At 38.5% G+C, this 25,343-nt stretch overlaps 1 protein-coding gene across 3 annotated transcripts in view; it reads left to right on the forward strand.

Annotated features, from left to right (window-relative positions):
- The window catches only part of CAPN15 (calpain 15), a 99,031-nt gene that overhangs the window by 27,427 nt on the left and 46,261 nt on the right, over window positions 1–25,343 (forward strand). For 2 of the 3 annotated variants that reach the window (XM_051968961.1, XM_051968959.1), the window contains exon 2: window positions 11,765–12,073. The exons of the other annotated variant lie outside the window; for it this stretch is intronic. In XM_051968961.1, the coding sequence (XP_051824921.1) occupies window positions 11,898–12,073 (176 nt within the window). In that variant the 5' untranslated portion in view covers window positions 11,765–11,897. The remainder of the gene's footprint in view (window positions 1–11,764; window positions 12,074–25,343) is intronic. 3 annotated transcript variants of the gene reach the window in all.

Consider the following 25,343-nt stretch of genomic DNA (forward strand, 5'->3'; position numbering starts at 1 on the left):
TAAAAAAACCAAGAAAGTTGAACTATTTGATCTCCTAGATTCTTTTTTTCTTTAATAGCCTGGGAGCCTAATCTAAATTTCAGTCCATTTTTGAGGCATGGAATTTTGAAATCCAGCTAGCCCATTTTTTTGATCATGAGTTAGTAGTATCATCTTATAGAAAGTATAACACTCTCCTTTTTACTTGCCTGTATGGAGAGGGTTATCTATATTTGTAGCCATATCTGTATAATTATATTTTTTACTGACAGTTAATGGCACATTGTCACAGAACAGAAAAAGATAGACATACTTTGAAAATGATAACATGTAAGTTAATATTTTTCACCTTCATCCTCTCAGCACTATCTGGTCCAACATCTTCATAATCCTTTTCTAGGGTAACTCATCCTTATGTGCTTCAGAGACCTTTTTTCTCCGTCCCCTTTTCTACATACCATATTGAACAATGGTATGCTTAGCATACATCAAGTTAACTTTGTGATCCAAGAAAGCCCGGCTCTCAACAGCTGAGGAGATGTTGTTCATCATGCACTCATCCCTGACGTAGTTTGGCCAGGTCTACTAGGAAACCTAGTGTGATACCAACCTTGAAGCAAGTTGAGCAGAGTCCACAACTGGACAACAGGTAGCCAGCATGTATTTACTGTGGTCATACTTCACCATTTAGTAAGCTGGCTCAGAGAAAGCATTGCTGATCTCTGCTAAAGTCAGCTGTTCAGGGTCACTTTCTCAGCAGAAATAATTGGGGCTTCTGTGACCAGAAGAAAGAGAATCTGGGGATGTGGTCTGGTTGGCCTCAAATTGGTATGGAATTCTGTCAAATTGAAATTCAGGACACAAAATTTTGAGGCAAGCAGTTATGGAAGACAAAAATTGATTAAAGTGACTCAGGTTAGTGCAGGTTGGGTGTTTAATATCTAGGTAGCCTGATTGTTTAGCATGAAGGCACAATCAGTGCTTCAAGTTGGTGTGCATGATTAGAGTGAGTGGTTATAGGGCTCAACTCTTGCTGTGGAAACCTAAGTAAACGAAAAACGTTAGCTTTCACTTTTTGCCATAATCAAGGAACACATAGCAGACAGCTGAAACAGAACCAGTCCTACTTTGATAACTTGGAAAATAGAAGTGTTGAAGACCTATGCACAAATTAACTAGCATCTGAATCTGCTCCAGAACTAGGCCAATAATGCCAGTAGTGGAGGGACTTCATGAGCAGACTCTTACTTGTTGGTGATCAGTTGCTGTAGATTTCAGTATGAATTTCATTAAAGATAGTTTGTTCTATTTCTGCAAATATTGCTCTGGGGCCCTGTTGACTAGAATCTGTACACTGATGATGGTGAAGGAATCATCTCCTCCTCCAATGGTCTTGTAACTTGGGTATCTCACAATTGGACTGGATGTCATTTTCCTCCTAATACAACTTCTGTCAGGTCTCACCAATTTGGGCAGAGGCCAGCCCGTGTATAGAGATAATCTCCTGCTTGGTCTTTGTCAAGGGAGCAGCATGGCTGCTTGAATAAGAAAAAATGGAAGGGAAGACAGGTTTCTCACTGACCAACTCTTGGGTGGGGTCTCAAGAAGAAAAGTTAGTGAGAGCCATATTTCTCTCTCTCTTCCTCTCCATCCCTCCCTCTATTTCTTTCTCCATATTTATACACATACACACACCATTTAGAAACCTTTAAATGCTGCTTATGTTGCATTTGTGGGGGAGTGTGGGGGGATATGAGAGTGTGAGGGAGGGGAGTGGTATTGGCCCAGGCCTGGGTTTTATTAATACAAGGAATTCCTATTTAAAAAAAAGATTCCCTTTACCTGATGCTGATTAGTAAGTATGTTGCAGTGGGCATAGAGAAGCTAAGTGGTTTGGCCAGAATCACACAGCCATCATATGTCAGAGGTGGTACTTGAATCCATCTTCTTTACTCTGGTTGATCACTTTGCCAGTTACTATAACTGACTTATAACATGTTTGCATATTTTACTTGAATATAGATCTTCATTCTAAATGCAAGTGAGCAATAATAGGTTTTCATATGGTACTGTGTGATAGAGTTTTGTGAAGGTGCCATGCAATTGATAGGAGTTTCACTAACTGGAGAATAATATAAGGACATACTATTCAGCTGTCTCTACGATGTTGAAATTAAATTGATAAGTACTTGGACATTAGAAACATAGGTGAAAGTTTATGGTAATTAGACATTGTTGGTTGGCATATTGGCTTTTTTTTTTCTCCTTTTCTGTGACAGCTAATATGATACTTATATCTTCCTAATGAGGCACATAACACCAACCCACACTTGTTTTTGTTAGCACTTTATACAATATTCATATGCTGTAAGGCAACATTACTAATACCCACACCCTCATGTATTAATATTCTCTCCTAATGACCCAAGTGGCTGCTAGATTATGGAACTGTTAGTCTTTTAGGTCAGATGCGGTTGGCACTAGTTAACTCATCTGCCCAAACCATGATGACTTTGTATTCACCACAAAGAAGAAGCTTCAATATTGTTATTCTTATATTCTTTTATATTTCTGGGAACATTGATTTGTGTGAATTTGCAAAATACATCATTTTCTCTTTAGTTTTGTCGGGGAATAATCTATTAGTTTCATTCCAAACCTGACATTTTGTATGACTGTTGGAATCATCCTTACATTGGGTTGTAAAGAGTATAGAATTGGTGAGGAAATGTAAGAGCAAGCCAAGATTTCACTTTCAAGCTCTTTGTTGGCCTTTTGGGAAGAGATCACTTTAATTGGCCTTTATGCTCACTGGACATCCTTCTTTGTTCATGAATTGATTTAAATGTTGATTACAGAGAAGTGCCTCAGTTTTAATACTCTTTCTGCTTTGAGCTTCTGTTAAGGATATCAGATTGTCAACCATGCCTATGAACTTGATCATAACATTGACAAAGAAATTACTGTTTTCCTACAAGAAATCAGTAGTTCATAATTAAAAGGTTAGTGATTTAATGTGATGACCGCGTTTAGCACCCAGAGTATATAAAAATCAGCCGGAGTCAGAATAAGGGAAAATCCTTTATCTTTATTCTTTGTGGAGGTGAAGGGGAATGGCCATACTAAGTGAGAGCAGTCGAGATAGGAATCCAGTTCGCAGTGCTTCTGGCTCTCACACTACACCCACCAAATCCTCTCTACATCATCTCCTATACAACACATCAACTTGCACAGAGAGTGGGCAGGGCCATTCTTTCTCCAAGCATATATTAATAGAGTATTGTCCAATTGCTATTTAGCCTCATGTGTTTGGGACCTCAGTGCAACGACTCAAGAGCTTCAGCCCATTACAATTTAACATCAATCTGCTGCTTTTTTAAGAGGTAGGGAAATCATTTTGTACATACTTTGATCCTCAACTTCATTGCTTTTTGTCCTGAAGTGTATTGGAATGGTAATTTTTCCCTTTGATCCTGGTTTTTGAACATCTAATCCAGTGATTTAAAAGAAACACCACCACCACAACACAACAAAACAAACAACCACACACACAAAAAACACACACACACACACACACACACAAATGCAAAAACTTTTTTCTTTCTCCTTTCTCTAGTGACAGGGAGTGTCGTTCTATTTCTGTTTGTTGTATCCCCAAGATTTGCTAACAAGGTATTTGCCACTATGGATATTATATTGGTGGAGAATATGTTAGATTTTGTGGACATTTTTAAAGAAGATGTTCATGGAGTGATTTCTCAAGCCCTAAGGTTAGAGTTTTGTTGTTAAAGGCATCCAGGATAGTGAGTGTTGGAGTGAAGAGTGCCTCATTTTTCTTCAGATAATGGATTTCCTCAGCAATCTCCTCTTAAGAAACGAGAAAGAAAATAGCAAGTGAGTATGATTCAGTTTTAAATAGGCAGTGTGTGGCTCATGAGGTCTTCAGTCCTCTACTATTTCCAGACCTCTTAAATCTTAATTTCTTTTTGATGGAAGACTCTTGACCATAAATCATCTCATTTGCATTTGTCAGTATTCTTTAGATGGTTTTTTTCTTCCTCAGAGCCCTTGTTTGCTTAGCCTAGCAACCTTTACCTTTGATCTGTTTGTTGAGAAGGGAACTGGTAGAGCAAATCTATGTGTTTCTTATAGTTCTAGCTGTAGCATTATGTAAAGTAAGCTCCTCTTTTGGAGGTGACAAGTCGAATTATGAAAAGGATTGATGAAAAAGATCAAGACCTCTCTTTAGGGGCAGAATCTTCTTACAATATGAAAACCCTTCCATGAAAGGACTGTAAGGCCTCACAGCGGAACTGCCTTATTTTTGTTACATCTTGTTTGTTGGCATAGACTCTCTTTATCTCTTAGAGATAGTGAATATCTATCTGGTAATAGGTCTCTTTTCCAAGTGAAATAATGAAGTGTCCATAGTAGGGAGCTCTACTGCTTGATTTCTGCTGTCACCACAAACCAGATTTTTGAGATGACAGTTGTGTTGGTGTGTTTTTTTTTTTTAAACTTTTCAAGGAAAGACCTTTAGAAGCATCTCTAATTGGATTTTTTTTCCCTCCAGTGTTTTCTGACTAGAACATCTCCCTCCTCTGCTTTCTTAGCTAGAAATCTTCTTTCCCATATCTCTCCTCTTGAGTTCTGGTATAAGGTATTTGGTTTAAAAGCCTGTAGCCTCAGAGAAAGCTTAGCTGGTATGGGGCCACTTAAACCATTTCTCCTCTGGGAAGTGGATTTAGGAAGATTAAATATCAGTGTTATTCACAATAATAATAATAGCCCCGATGTCTAAAAAGCTTTACAAAGCACTTTTCTCACAATAGCCTTGTGAGGTAGATAGTACAAGTAGTAGCATTTCCACTTCATATATGAAGCAACTGAATCTCAGAGAGATCAAATGACTTATGCATAGTCCTATAGCCCATGAGAGAGAAAAGGTTGCTGCTCTTTTTCCTCCACCAGGTTCAGGGGAAAAGCTTTGTGTTGCCCTGGTTTCCTGGAAACGTGGGCTGTGGAGGTGGAAAGGACATAAGGACCTAGTGAAAAGACTAGAAGTATCTATTGAAGTCTGCCAGAGGGGAGAGAACATTCCACTCCCTAAGACACCCTTTTTACTTCGCACTCCCTTCCTCCCACTGAAAAAAAAACTGGTCTAAGGTTCAGTTTTTTTTTCTCTGAGGAGGAAGAAAAAGAAAAAGAAGTGCTAAATCACTAGGTGCTTAAAAGTGGGGGAGGGAATAAAATTTAATTTCTTATTTGGAAAATAACATTTCAGAAGCAATTAATGAGAACCCGTGAAAACTAGTCATTATTGTGTTCAGAAATAATAAAAGAAAGGAGCTCTCCATGTTGGTTTGTTAGGTTTTTTCCCTCCCATTCATCTCTTCTTCTTTCAAGCTCTCTTAGAGCCTTCTTCCTGCTGCCTCCAGCCAGAGATCCTGCCAAGCTGGGGCATTTTACTGTTCACCATTTATGTGGTGATTTGTTGGAGGAGGTGGAATGGAAACTGGGAACATGCCCACCCCAAACCCCGAACCTTGCCTCTCACTCTTTCTTTCCCACTCCATTGCTGCTCTGAGATTGCTACTCTGAGAAAGCATTTCTGCTCAGAGATTTCTGCATCCTCCCTTGTTAAAACATAGCAGTGCTGTTTGTCTCTGTTGAGAGCAACCCTCAGGTTCATATAGGGAGGGACATGGATGGGGGAAGAGAAGCTTCCTGATTTAGGAATTGTATAAACTGGTGAATGTGAGGTGCTTCAGCACAAACTCTGCCTTGGTTTTGCTTTGTGAGGGGCAGATTCAGGTGATGAGATGTTCTCTCTGACTCAGAAAGAGTATTTTAACTCTTTATTCTCCAGTAGCCTTGGGCTTAGGGAATAACTATAAATTCTCTGTGATCACCAATTTGTGGGACAATTTAGCTCGTTTATTTATAAATTTGAATCATTTACTTCTCGAAATAGATCGATCTCATTCATTCAGTAAATGTTTATTAAGCATCTATCATGTCCAATGTTCGATGCTGCGAAAAGGACGGTTACCAAGAAAAATAAAGCTATCTTGAGATTAGGAACAATTTGTCAGTTTGATAGAACGGTCTTGTTGCAAGATTTAAACTGATCAGAGATAAGTTATACTGACCAGTGAGCTGTCTCTGTTTTACAGAACAATTGCTAGTGTGAAACTAAATCTCTCCCAATAGTAACTCCGGCTTAGCTTGGGTTATCCTGTATCTATTTATAGCTTTCTTTCCACACCCAGCACTACCACAAGCAGAATTTTGTTCCTAAGCAGTCTTAAAGCAGGCCTCCTGGCCAAAGTCTCTTTTTTGGCTGGAGTAATTGACTTTTTTTGTTTTCTTCCTCTTGGGCTGACTTTGTAAAGCCTGATGATATAGAAAGTCAAGGAATAAGTGAGTAGCGGGTATAGGAAAGGAAGCAAAGGAAGAAGAGAGTCCAAGAGGAGTTCACAGCAATGTGTTTGCCAGCAGTGTCCTAAATGAATCAACTTGACTTTCACATTTATTCAGGAGATTTTTATCCCAGGGGAGCCCTTCTCTTGTTCTTCAGCTCTGCAGTGTGTGATCCTTGTAATATAATACTACTAAATAGAGTGCCTGGAGCTCAAAGTATAGCAATAATCTTATATTCCTAATTTTCAGTCCATTTTGACATTTATTAAATTCTGATAAAGCGTATATGCTCAAAAATAAAACAAGGCAGCCATGCTCAAGGAGTTGACAGTCTATTACAAGAGAAGTAAGACATATCTGTGTATAGCTGCAATACAAATTAGAATGGGGTAAGGAAAAAAGGAAAAGTTCAAGCAAAATATTAGGAGAGATCACTCCTAACTACAGGGGTGAAGAAAGGAAGTTACCTGGGTTGGTCCTTGGAGAAAGGAAAGGATTTCAGAGGGATTGGGGGAGGGGAGATGTGAAATGGAGGAGGTTCATTTTTAGGTCTAGGGGATGATATTAACAAAGGCACAGAGATGGGCAGAGGACAGGAAAATGGATGACTGCTAGTTCAGTTTAGAATATAAAATACATCCAAAGGTAAAGCTAAGATTGTTAGAGAGAGTGGCAACAAGATCAGGGCTCATTTTATTTTTTTTGCTTGCTTTTTTTCCCCCTCATTTTGATCAACAAAACCAGGAGGGATTTTTGAAATCATCTACCTTAAACTTTTTCTTTTACTTTTTCTTTTCTTTTTTCCTTTTTGCTGAGGCATTTGGGGTTAAGTGACTTCTCCAGTGGCCACACAGCTAGGATGTATTAAGTGACTGGGGCCAGATATGAACTCGGGTCCTCCTGACTTCAAGGCTGGTGCTCTATCCACTATGCCAACTAGCAACTCCAAATTTTTTATTTTTCAGGCAGAAAACTGAGGCCCAGGGAGGCTAAGCAAAAGTCACAAGGTAGTCCCAAGTAGAAGAGTTTGCATTCAAACTCAGGTCATCAGCTTCCAAATCCAATGTGTCCAAGCTTTTTTTTTTTTTTTTTTTTTTTTGCTAAGGCAATTGGGATTAAGTGCCTTGCCAGGGTCACACAGCTGGGAAGTGTTAAGTATCTGAGGTCACATTCGAACTCAGGTCCTTCTGACTTCAGGCTATCCATTGTGCCATCTAGCTGCCCCATGTCCAAGCTTTCTTTCCCTCCCTTTTCAATTATTTTCATTTTCAAGAGGGAAACATCAAAGTACCAGATAGGATGTTACTTTCTAAAAATTATGTAGTTATAAGAACTACTGGTTTTTCTCACTTGGAACAGCTGTGCTGCCAGAAATTCAACTTCTTTCTACTGTTGGAAATGGCAGCTGATGTGGTGCTCTTCTAGAAGAGAAGGATATGGTTCTTTTAAAATAAAAAAAAATTTTAACATACATTGCTTTATGAATCATGTTGGGAGAAAAAAAAATCAGAGCAACAGGGAAAAGCTATGGGAGAGATAAAAAAACAAAAAAAGTGAAGAGTATGGGTTGATTTGCATTCAGTCTCCTTAGTTCTTTTTTCTGGATGCAGATGGCATTTTCTGTCAATGTTCTATTGGGATTGCTTTTTGATCACTGAGAAGAACCAAGTCTTTCTGAGTTAATCATTGCACATTCTTACTTTTAATGTGTACAATGTATTCCTGGTTCTGCATTTCATTGAGCATCAGTTCATGTGAATTTTTCCAGGCCTTTCTAAAATCAGCTTGTTCATTATTTTTTATAGAACAAGAATGTTTCTTTACCTTCATGTATCACAATTTGTTCAATCATTCCCCAATTGATGGGCATATACTCATTTTCCAGTTCTTTGATACCATAAAAAGAGCTGTTACAAACATTTAAGCACATGTGGGTCCTCTTCCCTCCTTAGGATTTCCTTGGGATACAAACTCGTAATGGCATTGCTGGGTCAAAGGGCACTCACAGTTTGATAGCTCTTTGGGCATAGTTCCAGATTGCTCTCCAGAATAGTTGGATCATTTCACAGTTCCACCAACAATTCCAGTTTTCCCACATCCCGTCCAGCATTTATCATTATCTTTTTCTGTCATCTTAGCCAATCTGAGAGGTGGGAGATGATACTTCAAAGTTGTTTTAATTTGCATTTCTCTAATCAATAGTGATTTAGAATATTTTTTCATATAACTATAGATGACTTTAATTTCATCATCTAAAAAATGTCTGTTCATATTATTTGACCAATATGGTTCTTTTCTTACTCATCTGTGATATTGTCCATTCTTCATTTAGAATTTTTGCTCCACAGGTATGTATATGATATTTGTTAGTGTATGTTTTCAAAAAGGGAAATAGGGAAAGACCACGATTACCTTCTGTTCTTTCAGTTTTGAATGAAAAGTATCATTTATTTGCCATCAAAAGCAAATCAGAGTAGTCTCCTTTGTCACTTTTCAGAATTGAGAATTCAGAATTCTCAGTTTCCACTGAGAAATTTAAAGCATTTGCAAATTTGCATTCTCTGCTTAAGTCTGATGTCTTTCTTTAAATTTATTTGGTTTTGATTTTGTTTCTATCCCTTACTTCCATGTAAGTAATTTGCCCCACTCATTAGTCCCACATGAGCTGGAAATTGCCAAGCTTAATGACTAAATGTGTCCTAGGCCTTGAGGCACCAGGACTACTGAAAGTTTGGTTAATTTGGGCTACATGAATGTTGTTAAAATTGTAAGAAGAAATTTGTGTACTGAAACAATTGATAGCTCCTAAAGTATTTTCGGCTCCAAATTTTATTTTTAAGTTATTGGCCATTACAAGATGAATATACTGTCTATCTAATAGAATTATGTTCTTTTTTTTTTTAATTTATTTTTAGCATTATGTTCTAAAAGGAGATGATTAGAGAAGAAAGCCAATGGCAGATTATACTTGGGTGTAAGACTTTCTATTGAGTCAATTAATTTTGAAGGAATAATAAATCTTCTAATTCAATATCTGGTTCTAACATATGGACTTTAGAGTTAATAAATAGAGAGGGGAGATCTAGGGACAATAATTTGTTTCCCAGTTGTTTGAAGAGTTAAGGTCAATATTGTCCATGAACCAACCTTACCTGCATACCTTGGCCATAAGCAGTTTATTGGGAAGTAGGTTGGGAAGAAAAAGGCACAAGTCCTGGGTCTGATAATTTATTAACTTTATCGCCATAGGTGGGTCACCTACTTCTTTAGACCTCAGTTTCTTTAGCTCTAAAGTGGTGATAGCAAGTCATTGTCAGGAAAATGCTTTGAATATCGTAATGCACTCTATAAATGGGAATTGTCACAATAATAATGTCAGCAATGATTGCCTCTCATGCCACGAACAAAAAAAAAAAGAAAGAAAGAAAGAAAAAAAGGACTCTGATGCTCTTCACACTTTTACTTGTTCCCTTAGAACTCAAAGCACTACATTTTCCAGGATCTTTGATTGCATTAAATAGCTTCTATATAAAGATCTTCCTGAATCATGATGGGCAGTTTGATAAGTTCAGCTGTGCTAGTTCCCCCCTCTTCTTTCTCCTTTTTAGCTCAAATTTATATTCTCTTGATCCTTTATTCTGTCATAAATCTAAATATGATCCCTTTATTCCCAATCAGAAAAAAAAATGTTGCTTCATTTATTCAGACTTTTTGTATTCACCTATTTAGGTAGTCTGATGTATGGCAGTATTAGAATGATATCTAAGAAAGGATACTATTGTATACCTAAAGTATAGGTACTTTATCTAGAACATTCATGTTCTAGAAATAGACAACCACATTTGAGTTCAATTTTCTGGTTTTGTAGATGAGAAAAGTGAGTCCTAGAAAGGGGAAAGTGACTTAAAAGAATCTGAATTAAAATCTTCTAAAACTAATACACTTGCCACTGTACCACACTGTCTTTATTACATATACTGTATTATCTGATTTGGTTCTCGAAATTACTCTTTGGAAAGGCAGCATAGTATAAAGAAAGCTAGCCTCTGATCCATGCTGGCTGTGTGACTTGGACAGGTCACTACCTCTCAATGCTCCAGGCAACACTCTTAAGACTGAGTTGCAAACTCATTGATAGTCTCCATTGGTACAGTGAGTTTACTCACTCACTCTACAAAGATGAAATCATAGGTCTGGCATAGGTCTGTCTCTCGTCTCTCTTCTCTCTCTCTCTCTGTCTCTCTCTTCTCTCTCTCTGTTTCTCTCTCTGTCTCTCTCTCTTTCACACACACACACACACACACACACACACACACACACACACACATACACATATCCCCAAACTTCCTTGTGAAGTAGGTATTATAAGTATTCTTTCCCCTATTTTACAGATGCAGAAATTCAAGCTTAGTGAACTTAAGTTAACACTTGCTTGTCTCTTGTCTGTCATGTAGCTGGTAAGTATCTGAGCCAGGATTAAAACCCCAGTCTTCACATTCCAAATCCTGGAATTGTACTATCTCACTATAAAACAGAGGATTGGGCCATATATTTTTATGGGAGAGAGTAGAGTGAGAGCATGGAGAAATTAATGTTCTTGTCATTTTGACTCTCCCTGAAGATGAAGGATGTATCGTCAGTGAGTTGGAAGCATTGTGTCAAATGACAGGTTGAGTTTGGTTGGAAGAATTTACATATTCCATGAATTACTCAGTTTGTCTTGGGTTGATCTTGCAGTTGAACTTTCTTTGGATCCTGCTACTTGGCTACTTTCAACATTTAATATCCCACTCTTGCTGTAGAGCCAGCTGCTGTTGGGTTTGAAATGGTTCTGGTTTTGAACTGTTATAAGAGATAAAAATTAATTTAGTAAAGAGGGGAAAAAGTGTATGTACATACACATATATGTATACCCAGATATCCATATGCATTCATGTATAAAAACATGTGTATACATATTCGTACACATGATGTACCAAGTAAATATTGAAATAATAATCTCCTTACACTGGTCCTACTGCCTATACTATTGCTAGTGTTAGTCATAAGAACTAGTAGCATGTGGGCCCATTGCCCTGGGATATAACTTATTGACTGTTCAGGACTCCTATGTCCACCCTTCTAGTCACATGCTTTTATCTTCACTACTTCAAATCTTAAAACTTTGACTTATCTAGTCACCTTTAGAGCCTTAGTATGCAAGCAAGGTCCCTTCAGAGAATTCTTCATGAAGCTTCTGAAAACTTTATTCGTTTAAATCATACTTTGTTTCTTTTCTCTTTTTTCTTCTTTTTTTTCTTTTCTTTTTTTTCTTTTTTTTCTTTTCTTTTCTTTTTTTTTTTTTTTTTTTAACTTTAATCAGAATCGACCTCCCTTTCTCCAGTGTTGGGAACTTTCTGCCTGCCCATGCCTCCAATCCTCACCCTTTCCACCCGACTACACACGCCTGGACCTAATCTGGGATAATTCTTGGCTGGGCCCAGGTTGGGGGTAACATGGGGAGCTCAGCTTCCTCGCTGGCTGCAGAGACGGAATCAGACCATGGCTTCACTAGCCCATCCTATCCGGGGCACCCGGCTACAGGCTGGTATAGAAGTAGCCACAGTGGTCCTGTGTGGGAAAGTGCCCTAATAACACGACAACATCAGCACTTACATCCCAGGGCACGAAGGTAAGAAAGTAGGGGAAGGAGGTTTATGGCATACCTCTCAACTGGCCCTGGCCCCCAAGACATTGGGACAGCAGGAATGGAACCAGCTTCAACCTTGGGGGGAGGAGGATCTGTTCCAAAAAAGAAGACCACAAAAAAAGATAGAACAAGAGAAATCCCTCAGAACAAACTGCTTACAAAGGAAGTTTTTGTATTTTCCTTTGTGCCTCTTTTTCTTCCTTGTCATCAAAGTAGCTATAGATAAATAGTGTTTCTGTTTCTTGAGGGCTATGTGTATTGACTTATTTTCAGGCACCAAGATAACTGATATATAGTTCTCCATTGTTATCTCCATCTTGCCCAAAGGAAGTCTGGGAACTCCCTAAAAAACACTCATGCTATTTTTTCCCCTGGCTATTTTCTTAGGATTTTCCCACCAGAGATGCCTTTCAAGTCTTACCTTCCATTAGCTTACTGGAATAGCTTAAGCCTTCCTTGCTTCCCTCTTTCCTCAATCATATCATTTGGGGAAGCTGGTTCCTGGATTGTTTAGTCCTCCATGTCATCCCTAGCTAGTTGAGAGATATGTTGAAGACATCGGAATATACTGGCCCTTGCTGATGAGGCTGCCATGTTTGTGCTCACCATCTGTGGGGCATAGAATAAATGCCTCCTTTTTTAGAACTGCTTAGTTCAAGAGAGAAGACTGGTTCTACTTAGATCTTTGAATAGTGGGAATGCTTTTTAGAAATAGCAGCTTGCTTTCTCCAGTGTTTGGGCACTGCTGTGGCCTTATGTTGAGACTGCTTACTATCACTGTGTGAGCATTCTGGCTGAGCGTGTCTTGTTGATGTAGTTGTTTTGCCTTTTCTCTCAGCTGCCGACATCATTGCATGCTAGATCTCTTCAAGAGTTAACTGTTTAGACGTGATCAAATCTATCTCTGCCTTATTTCCATGAAGAAATAGTTTATTTAAAGATTTTAACCATTGATGACTCTACATCTCATTTTCTCTTTCAATTGGTAACTTATGCCATTCATTCTCATCTTTTTACTTCTTTGTAAGGATAACTGTATTTATGCTTTTCTAGATTCTTAGGTTTTATTTAAACCTTGGGAAGAAGCACAAACTATTTGCCCTCATCCCATTGGGAATGTCCTGTAATTGAGGGCTGTGCCCCACAAACCAGTCCTGGGACCAAGTAAGAATTGCCTAGGTGAATATCTCCACAGCTGGAATCAATCAGTAAACATTTATTAAAGAGTCTGCTATGTGACAGGCACTGTTCTAGGTGCTAGGGAAGCAAAGATGAATAAAATGGACCTTGTCCTCAAGGATCTTATAGTTTATAGGGAGAAAAAATACAAACAAATATAAAATATATGTATACACGTAATTGGGAAATGGGGCTGCTAGCAACTGAGGGGATCCCAAAAGACTTCAGGTAGACGTTAGTATTTGATCTGAGCTTGAATAACTATTCAAGAGAGGCAGAGGAGAGGAAGAAATCCCTCAGGGCCTTAGAGCAATGCTTACACTTGGAGACCACCTACGCTAGATTGTGCTAAAAAGAAGAGTGATGTTGATTGGGGCTTCTTAGAATTTCTGAAGAGGGCTCATTTTTACTTCTTTGAAATCAGAGTTCTGGGTAAAGCTAAACCAAGAGATTTTCTAGAAGTTCCCTCCTGTAATCAGGAGAAAAGAAGATACTACTGGATTGTATGCTGTTTTAGAACTCCAGAGAAATATAAGGCTTTTTGTTGAAGGGTACATTATTTTCAGCTATTATCTCATCAGCACTGAACCCCAGTGCATCAGAACTGTTCCTGTGTTCCCACTGCAGACATTGAAGATCTTAGACAAATGAAGGGAAGAAACAGAACAAATAGCCCTTGAGTTTCTTATCTTCTGTTTAGCCTACTGAGCTTCATTGCTGATATCTGACTTCTCTTTGGAGCAAAGGATACAGAGTGACTTTTAGAAGCGTCTGCAGTCATCTTTTTAGCCTATCTATCAAAGAACTTGCTGTTCCCAGGTGAAACAATGAAGAAAGAAGTTTCAGCCAAACCTGTGCTCTGTATTTGGAAACAAGTGGTTGTGCGTTTCTTTTTTTTTTTTTTTAAAGTTAATAGAAAGAAAAATGTTCAACCCTGTTGATTCTTGTAAGCTTGGCCCTGCATCCTGCTGGTCCCTGGGGCCCATTGAACAGGAAGGAAGTAGTCTAAGGTACAGTCAATTTGCGACTGCTGCAATGTTCAGGGATTGATTTGCCTTTTCCTGCTGCTTTCCTGTCTGTGCACCTCAAGATAACATTCCTGCTGATCTTTCAAATGATTCTCTAACAAATAAAGTATCAGCTTTTTAGCCTGCTTTTCAAGACCCTTGACATTCTGAACCTAATTTAACTTCCTTAATCTACTATTCCTTTTCACTTACTGTATGATGTAAATAACCAAGCAAAACTATACACGATTTATTATGTTATCTGCTTTTTGATCTCTTTGCTCTTACCTGTACCATTTCCTAGGCTTGAAGTTTTCTCTCCTGTATTGTAATTGTCTTATTCTACAAGGTCCTTATCAGATACTAAGTCCTCCATGAGACTTTCTCTGATGCTCTCCTAATTGGAAGTAATCTCTCTTGTCTTTAAAGTATTTTCTTGTGTGCCTGCTACAATCTTTACTCACTTGTCTTATAGTCTGCTCAGAGGACCCGAGTTTAAAACCTAGGTCTGCTGTTTAGCTATGAATCTGGTGAATTCCTTAACTTTTTTGGACTTTGGTGTCTGCCTTTGTCAAGTGGAAACTTACTCAGTGCCCTCAAACAAAGGCTGGCTGAGCACTTGTTGAGTCTGATGTAGAAGACTAGATGGCTTCTTAGGTGCCCTTCATTGCTGAAATTCTGTGATTCTCCTTCATCCCTGTCTCCTTCAAAACATCTTACTTGCAGGATAGACGCTGGGTAAATGTTAAATGTTGAATGAACAAATGCTGCACTTCAGTCTAGGGTTCACATGTCTTATAGAACACAGGTTAGGGAACTTTGGCAACAATGGTAGTCTATGTAAGGGTATATTCATTCTCCTTTGCATACTCATGGCCTATTGGCCATTTATAACTTTAGTCCGTGGATACAAAGTGAAGTAAATTGGTGATTGCATGAGAATGGGATGTTCTCAGAAGAGAGGGACAATTCTTCAGAAGTCAGTGTATTTTATTGTTCAGGCTAGAAGACAGATTCCATGTTCCCCCCGAAGTCAAATTTTTGATATATTGATATGCCCAGGACTTTATACAGGCCTGCAGCTGTGTACTTTCTCTCAGTGAAAACTAAGTGGATCATGGTCTACTGTTCCTTAAGTGAGAGAATTAAGTAGGAATAAGGATGATAATAATAATAATAATAATCAGAGCAGTGGTCTTTGATTCCAGGTTCTTTGACAGTTTTTGAAAGAACTTAGATGTATCTAGCCAGTTATCAGATTTTTAATGTACTAACTTTGGTAGGGATTGAGGTAGGAATTGAATATTAGCTCAGTTTATATGACAGATAAAGGCCAGGAAATGTCACCCTTAGCTAACCAAACCATACTGCATATTGCATCTTTACTTGATTTCTGACAAATATATCTATTGGAAGAAAAAGGAAAGTTGGTTGATTATTTGTCTATTTATTGACTTTGATTTTAGGTTCTTGTCTTTACTTCACCATCTTGGCTTCACCTTTCTATTGGCTCTGTTTGGGGTTCTAAAACAGAGGACTAGGAACTGGGACCTTCTTTCAAAGGAGTCCCCAATTAGCAATAATGTATCCTGTTGTAATACATGGGAGCCACCTGACAGTGGCTGCTGGAGATCCAACCCAGACCTGCAGAATGGATCTCCTTGTGTGAGAGGATGATACAAGGAGACTGAGAGGCAGTTGCTGTTCTCTGACCTCTCTGACTGAGAGGCCATTGCATTGTCTGATCTCTCTCCTCTTCCCTTTGCCTCTAATTTATCTCATTCCCAGTCTGCAACACCTGAATCAGCAAAGGCTGCCCTGCAACTCCTTCAGATGCTGTGATCCATAGCTGTGGAGTATTGACCTGTCCCTTAACCGTATCGTAGGCTGAGCAAGGCACTCCAAGCAGGATGATGATGATGACAACACATGTCAGTTTCTTTACAACAATCCCATGAGACAAAGTAGTATAAGTTTTATTAACCCCATTTTCTAGATGAGGAAACCTTGAAAGATAGTAGCTTGCCTCTAATCACAAAACTGTCTGAGATATGATTCATTCAATATGTTATATGTCATATTGTCCTAGGCTAAAGGCTAAATTGAGTCACAGTGAAGGAAGAGGAAATACCTTCTTAATTTAGATAAACATCTGATCATATGTTCATTGAGACATTATTGGATATTGATAAAGATAATCTTAAAAGAACCTGCTCTTGCTACTGAAAAAAATGTAAGATTCAGGACTTGCTCTGGACATAGGAAAGGAAAGATTAAATGGAATCTAGTCACCTTTTCTGTGTGGAACCAAAAGTCAAGATGGCGTATTACATCTAGTGTTGTTCTTGTAATTAAAAGACTGAGGTTCAAATCTTACTCTAGACAAACTCAATGTAATCATGGGCAAGTCATTTAAACCTCTGAGAACTTCAATGACCTTACTTGTAAAAATAGAGATATAATAGTACTTATACTCCACGTACAACACAGGCTCTTTAAGGTAAGAGACTTGTGTTTTTTGTCTTTTTATCCTCATAGATATTTTTTGAATTTTTAAATACCTGAACTTTTCCTTCAAAGAGTTATTGTGAGAAAAGCATTTAAAAAAATTCTTAAAGTGTTATAATTAATGAAGATAGGGAATTGTTTCTGCTTCAGGCATCTCACTGTAGTCCTAACATATTCATTCAGAGACTGGACTATACTGCAGGATACAGGAATGGGGGGGGGGGGGTGTCTGGAAGGGAAGGCGCTCGTCTCTTGCTTTAGAGTTAATCTTGGATTTGGGGAATAAGATAGAGATTATAGATAGAGAGCATAGAAGGGGTAATCTAGGATTTTCATTTCAGTTGGAGGGTCAGTTTAGGTCAGAACATGGTATATGTGTGTGTGTGTGTGTGTATATATATATATATATACACACACACACATACATATACATATACACACACACACACATAGATGTGAATTATATATATTTAACAGTAAACAAACAAGCATATGTTTGTTACATGTGTTGTAGAGAAGCTATAAGTGCTAAAGGGCCTCAATAAAATAATAGTACAGCCATTATGGCCTTTGTAAAATTGAGAAGCTTTCAATACTAAGGTGTCATAGTAAATGAGTGACCTCCTAATACTGAAAAGATCTTGTTCATGGAGTCATATTAAGGTAGTATTTTATGTCTGGACTGATAAACTTTCTCTGTCTGCCTCTCTCTCTCTCTCTCTCTCATTTTCTTTCCCATTTTCCTGTCTGTCTTTTTCTCTTTCTCTGTAGAGGACTGAAGATATTGGGGAACTCTGGAAAAATATACTCGAAGCAAAAATACTTACAGCAGGTTGTTTTTACTCAGTGTGATTGATGAGTTAATGGCTCTCTAGTTCACATATACTTAGTACTTAGTGTGATGTAATGGTTCACTGTTGGCACATGCTCAGTGTGCTGTAGTAATGTAATTGTACTAACATATATAAGGACTGAGAGGATTTGAAATAAGCAGACTTGAGAGAGAGTTTGTGTGTGTGTGTGTGTGTGTGTGTGTGTGTGCGCGTGCACGTGCACGTGCGCGTGCGGGAGCGCATATGCTCAAGCTCAGACTCCAGAATCTATCCCTGACCATTCTCATGGTGACTCTCCTGCTAAGACCAAGGCCTGTCCAGAGATCCTCCTGAAAGCTAGCCTGGACATTACATTTTCCCACCTTCCCTCCACAGTCTTCGCATCTCTGATTTACTTCTCATATCTCTGACTTAAATCTAGGTGTCACTCAGGCCAGTGACAGTTCACCAAGCAGCCCTGCCAGATTGCTGTTCTCCTAGAGGACATGATAGTACCCATTTGGGCTTTTCAGAGATTCATTTACCTTTATTTAGCACAGCTCACATAGCCTTATAAAATATCTGAATTAGGGCATTTCTGGTCAGTCAGCTGATGGAACTCCAAGTGGTGGGCTCCTGATCAATGAATCAGGGAATGAGAGAGGCAAATGCCCAGGGGGAAGTCTACCCCTGACTAAATTGAATTTGTGAACATCAAAAGCACTGAAGTAATAAAAATGTGAGACCCACTTAGTTTATCCAGTATAACTTCCCTACTTGTTAACAGGTTGAAAATGGATTTCCAAAAAGGATCTGAACACGCCTTAGGTGCCTTTATAGGGCATATCACCTAGATTCTACTTCATTCTACTTGAATGATTTTGAAAAATGGGACTGAGTCACCTTGCCCCTTAAGAAGAAGTCTCTGTTTGGGGGACTCTTCTTTTGGTTAGAACTTCATAAGAAGCTAGCCTATCCATCTCTTCCTTTGGTCATGAAAACTGACATGAACTTTAATTTTAGTCCCAACGCTGTCACTAAATTCTGGACCTCAATTCTTTCATTTCCTTGCCTGCCACAACAATAAAGCTTTTCCAAGCTTCAAGCTGAAGTTCTCTGCTGCCAGGAATCGGGACATAAAATAGGAAGGAAATACATGTTTCTTGATGCTTGAGAGAGACTGAAGTTTTGGATTTTAGGCCAGATAAAGAATGGTTTGTGGAAGAAGTAGAAAGGAACTTTCAGGGCCTCATTGGCTATGAAGGAGCCTCCTTTAGAATATGGCTCGATGGGACCTTCTCGCTGTAGTGCTTTTGTTGCATACTGGATTAGTAGAGTGATTCAGGCTCATGATCATGTACCAAGTCCTCATTCTATTGGGAAACAAATTGGAAGCATCATTCTACCTCTTACATATTTGTGGAGATGGAATTATCATAGGAACATAGATCATTTAACCAGTAGAGCCAAGAGAGATTATAAACAAAGCAGAACTGAACAGTGCATCAGCAGTTTCTCTCTTTCACCTGAGGTAAGCAACAGGCTTTTAGTTTATATTCTTTTTTTCCTTGCATCCTGACAACTGATGTCAATGTAAATGATTGTACCTGGCCTTTTTTTTTAAGGGCAGGAGGGTTTTACCTACTTTGGTTCAAAGTGCCCTAGGCATGTGTCATGTGAAGTAGAACTAGGTTTGAGTGGGATATAGGAAAGATAAGTAGTTGGAAATGTTTGTGTATATTAGATGGAATCCTGAGTGATTGAAGCAGACATTTGAGGAGTTACACTGCAAACAGTGGCCCATTTCCCTCTCATTTTCTCTTGCAATTTTTTTTGTTAGCAGCATGACATATTTCTCTTTTAACCCCAGCAAAATAGACAGTAGTATAGCCTTTGTCCCTCTTGCTCTCTTCCTTGTGAAGAAGGCTCTAGAGCTAAAATGTGGTTCTCCTTGAACTGAACCCAGAAGGAGTCTGTTTTTTTGTGTCATTTGGGAGACTCTCCACCTCCTGTGATTTCAGGTCTTCTGACCTTTCCCCTTGTTTTGACTTGACTTAGTCCATTTTGCTGAGCTATGCTGGCCACACCTCTGTAACCTGCCTGTCACTTGGCCCTGACCAACTCAACAGATGACATTTTCTGCTTTTGTGTATTCAATTATGGTACTATCTCCGTTCCTCATTCAGATGTTTGAATTCAGATTCAGATAGGAACAATTAAAGTTCTCCATCATTGGAGATTTTCAAGCAGAGGTTGGTTGTTTGTCAACAGTGTTGTAGATCAGATTCATGTTTTAGGTAAGACCTGGACTTAGGTGACCTGTGAGCTCTTAGAACAAAGATGCCTCAACTCTGGCCCTTCTCGTAGACTGCTTCTCTTTTTGTTTTAGCTTGGGCTGGTCATTTTATTCTACCCATTTGTAAAATGGAGCTAGAAGTATAGCCCTTTCCTTTGTAGACATAATATGAAAAAAAGAACCTATAATGCATTTTGCAGAAGATAATGGAAATGCTTATTAGCAGCCTTGATAATAGTGCAACAAAATAGCAAGTGATGTGGGGTAGAAGGAGTGGTTCTGAGCAAGGAATATTGAATGATGGGATGTGGTGACTCATAAGGAAGGGTTATCATTAACTCTCTTAAAGCCTTTTCCCATCTCTACTTAATCATGGCAATAAACCATATGTCCATGTTATTTAAATAAAATAAATAAAACTAAAGGAGCCTCCTTAGAGTGTCTGGGATTTCACTCACCATAAAAAAATAAGTGACAAAAGCATGTTTGTGTAATGTAGGGGGAGATGAAGGAGACAAGGGGTAGGTTTGTGCCTCTTTAGCTTGGGTCCAGAGGAAGCTTAGATGTTGCTAGCCACCTGATTAAGTAGCAGTCTACTTAGAAGCTGTGGACTTGGTCAGAAAGGGGAAGGCTTTTGGGCAAGTACTTTTTGAAAATATCCCATCATGGCAGGTGGACATATCCCAAACCTGCAGTATGGTTTGTAGGGAGATAATCGGTAATAGATTCACATAGCATAATATATAGGAGAGAATAGAGGGAGTAACAGTTTATAAAGTACAGGTGATTGGTCAGATCCAGACTACCTGGCTGATGGTCAGGCCCTAAGATTTTGTCAAGTCTAATGAGAGTAAAACCTAAATGAGCCTAGCATTGGTTGAGGATGAGGGGAGAAAGACATTTTGAACATAAATATAATTCCATTATGTCCAAAACCCTTTGATTTAGCACTGGCACTACCAAGTGATCCAGAGATAATGTTTTTTCCCAAACACATGTTTGAAGAACTTAGGAATATTAAGAGTCCATGCATATTGTGTTAACATGTTCCCTCCTCTTCCAGAAAGTAATTGATTGGCTTTCTTATTTTCTAGCCTTTTTCATGAAGTTATTGAAATAGGTGTGGTACCCTTCCCTGCAAGTGATGGCATCCTAGAAAAGCTGATCAGCATAGACAGGTAGATCCCGATGCCTCTCTGACAAGCACTATCCCTCAATATTTATCAAGTATCCACTGCTTGCAAGGGTTGGTGGGGAATGGGACTGGGGAAAAAGTCTTCTGAGAACTGCAGATTTAAACAGATTCATGACCTTGAACAGACTACTTGAATGAAACTAAGCAGTACTGTTAAAGATGAGGAAAAGAACTAGGAGAAGATGGAGGACAAATAGATAAATTAAAGAAAGTAGGGAATTGGAACATGTATAAGAAAGGGGGATGAGAGAATCTTTTATAAGGTGGGGGAGAGTTGGGGAGGAATCTGTTATTTTTCTCCAACTTCCTGGTCCACCTGCTTTATTTCCATTATATTTTGGGTAGTCCATCCTATGGAGTATAATGACCCTGTCTTTCCTTTTGGCCACTCTTTCTTTCACCAAACCTATGGTCTATTCACTGAGTGAGTCAGTGGTAATTAACAGGGTTTTAGAATTTTATTTGCTTGAATATCTTTTTACCTAATTCTGGAATATGGATCTGGAGGCTTTAGGTTCTTTGAGCTTCCTTACAACAATGTTGTTTGTAGTCTGATACACTGTCCATTAAATTTCAGTATTTTTAGTCCTTCCCTATTTTTCTGCCACCTTTGTGAGACAAATTAGAAAAGGTGAAAAAACTTGGAGAATGGTCATGCGTAAGTACATACTGCTCTGTTCTATTTTTTCTTGATTCTTTTTCCAGAGCTTCATTATCTGCTCTTCTGCTTCTTTTCTGTCCCTCCCTCCCCATAGTGAAGCAGTAATTGCTGTATGAACAGAACTCTCTGGTTTATTGATGCTTCCAGAAAGGCAGGAATTGGGTCTTGAGCCTATTACAGCCTCAGCACACTCTATAGAAGCCTAAGTGTATACTCCCGACCATTCTCTTCCCCCATCAAGGGCTCATTCATTATGCTCCATCATCACCCTGATCTGACTGAGCTTTATCACTTTTGCCACACAGAGAGTTAGATGAATTTCTGAGTCTTGAATTTGCCTCACTCCTGTCCCTGGCCTTAATGTCCATTTTGTTTGCTTATTGCTCCTGTTCTAGTCTCCTCGTCAATTGGTTGTTTTCTTCTGATCCTAATGGCTTCTGGTGGTTTTGGTTGTTAGTTGCTGGTCAAGGGGAAGTATGTGGTTCTGAGTATATCATTTACTCTCTGAAGGCCTCAGTTTTTTCCCCTGTACAATTAGAGGGTTGATGTAGATAATAATCTCAAATTGCTTTAAAATTTAAAATCCACTTTTAGTCCAGTATGTCTGGCATGTATTAATCAACTACTGTGTGCCAAACAATGTGGGTCAATACTGGGGATAAAGAGACCAAGGTAAAAACAATCCTCACAATAACCTGTGATGTTAGTTATAGCAGGAAACTGAGTCTCAAAGATTAATGTGGTCACAGAGCTAACTAGGACTAGGACTAAATCTAATTCTTCTCTGATTCAAAGGCCTCTACTACACTATCCTACTTTTCTAATACATAAGAGTCTCTTCTCTCTTCGTACTTTCATACCCACAGGCCTGATACAACTACTTCTTTCCTTTCCCTCTACTATGTCCAGAACTTCCTTTTCTTTTAGCTCTGAGTATTGTTATCGAAATTCAGAGGTTAGTGGAAAGATTTAAATGAACTGATATAAAGTGAAGTGAACAGAATCAGGCAAATACTATATCCAGTAAGAGCAATATTCTACAATGGTCAACTGTGAATATCTTAGCTATTCTTAGTTATATAGCAATCCAAAACAATTCCAAAGAATTTAGGATGAAAAATACTATCCCTCTCTAGAGAAATAACTGAGGTAGTCTGAAAGCAGATCAAAGCATGTTTTGTTTTGTTTTTTAACTATGTTCTTTTTGCGGGTGGTTTGTGTTTTCTTTCATAACATGATTAATATAGAAATAGGTTTTGCATGATTACATATATATATCATCTATATCAAATTATTGTCTCAGGATGGGGGAAAGGAAAGGAGGAAGGACAGAATTTGGAACTCAAATTTTTTAAAAAAGTGAATGTTAAAATTGTTTTCACACATGATTGGAAAAATAAAATATTATTTTTAAAATTCATAATTTAGTGGTATGAACATAAAACATGGAGCGAGTTGGCATGCATTCAGATCTTAGGGCCATTACTTTTTTTTTTTTTTTTTTTGCTGAGGCAAATGGGGTTAAGTGACTTGCCCAGGGTCACACAGCTAGAAAGTGTTAAGTGTCTAAGGCCAGATTTGAATTCAGGTCCTCCTGACTTCAGGGCTGGTGCTCTATCCACTGCATCACCTAGCTGCCCTAGTTAAATCATGGGGTAGCTGAGTTGTATCGTGTAGAGATTTGGACTTGGAGCAAGGAAGACATGGTTTGAATCCTGCTTGTGTCTATGAGTCAGGACAAGTCACACAACCCTGCAAATTCAGTTTCTTCATGTCTAAACCAGGTTAATAACAGCTACTTAATAGTGTTGTTTTAAGGATCAAATGAGATGAAGAATGCTTTGCACACCTTAAGACATTGTATAAATGTTAGTAGTAGTTTATCATCATCATCATCATCATCATCATAGCATACCAGCCATTTCACTGCTCTGAGCTTTAGTTTCTTCATCTATAAAATGGAGATGATTCTTGTACAACTTACTGATATCAACAGGACTGTTGTGAGAGCAGTGATATGAAGCATTATGGCAAACTGGAAAGAGCTGTGGGCTTGAAGGAAGATTGGCAATTCAGTCCCATCTCCAGTCCTTTTCTCTCATGCACCAGCTGACAGGATGATTCTGACGAAAGCATTTTTTTTCTTCAATAGTATTTTATTTTTTCAAATACATGTAAAGATAGTTTTCATTCATTTTTGTAAGATTTTGTGTTCCAGATGTTTTCTTCTTCCTTCCCTTACCTTCCTCTCCACCTAAGGAAAGCAGGAAACTTGATATAGATTATACATGAACAATCATTTTAAACATTTCCGTATGAGTCACATTGTGAAAGAAAAATCAGAACAATAGAGAGAAAACCATGAGAAAGAAAAAACAAACCAAAGCAAAGTGAAAATAGTTTGCTTTAATCCTCATTTATTTTCCATCATTCTCTCTTTAGTTGCAGATGGCAATTTCCATCTCAAGTCTCTTGGTATTGTGTTGGATCACTGCATTAACAAGAAGAGCTAAATCTGTCATAGTTGATCATTACATAATCTTGCTGTTACTGTGTACCATGTTCTTCTGATTCTGCTCACTTCACTATGCATCAGTTCATCTAAATCTTCCTAGGCTTTTCTGTAATAAGCCTGCTTAATGAAAGCATTTTGGAAACTGTGAACATGTTCCAGGCACCAATAAAGAGAGGGCAGATTGGTCCTTGAAGAAGGTATTTGTTGGAGAGATACAAGATGAACCAGCATGTTCTTTAACAAAAAATTACAGAGTTTACTGGGAGAGTTGGTTCTCTCAAAGTAGCATGAGGAAGTTCTATAGAACTAAGTTACTACCAAATCAGCCCCCCTAAATCTTCAGAAACATCACATTACTGTTCTCCAACTTACATCACCTGCTATCTTCCATAATGAATTTGTTTCAAATTCTATAAATTCTCTTTTTATCTCTCTGATAAAGTGTGGGTACTGGGGAGACTTTGGAGACAATTGGCTAGAGCACTGAGAAATGACATTCCTTGAAATATTCACAGATTACTTTTGAGGTCAGACTAGAAAACGAAGGGAACCGAATTACTATTCTTTCTTGGATTTTTTGGATTAATTCAAATTAATATGTGCAAGTATTTTGGAAACTAAAGGACTTTAAAAAGTACAGGCTATTAAAGGGATTAAGGAGTAAGGAAAGGGAACAGAGTAGCCAAAGACACACTTATGAAATGTCTCGGGGAAGTGAAGAGATGGGACCAACTCACATAAAGCCAGATTTTGTCAGTTTGGGTGCTTTCCTTCTGCAGCTGCTGATTATGGAAAGCCATGGGCTTAGGGCTGACCTACTCACTAGGAAGAAAAATGTCACGGATTGTTGCAGCCAGAAAACAGCATAATAAAACTCAGTGGGCAGAATGTGTTTCTCAAGTGATGAGTAGAGGCTCTGAGGCACCCTACTAATACTGTACTGCGCTACCTACTTCTGGATCCGGGTCAAGTTATAGAAGTCTTTGGCACTTCATTTTTTTTGGCAGAAAATTTCAGAAGCTTGAGATTTCTTTCACCCAGATCTAATGCCCGTGGTTCAAAACATCAGTTTAATGACT

The sequence above is a fragment of the Antechinus flavipes genome, chromosome 1 (assembly GCF_016432865.1).
Source record: "Antechinus flavipes isolate AdamAnt ecotype Samford, QLD, Australia chromosome 1, AdamAnt_v2, whole genome shotgun sequence".
Taxonomy (NCBI): domain Eukaryota; kingdom Metazoa; phylum Chordata; class Mammalia; order Dasyuromorphia; family Dasyuridae; genus Antechinus; species Antechinus flavipes.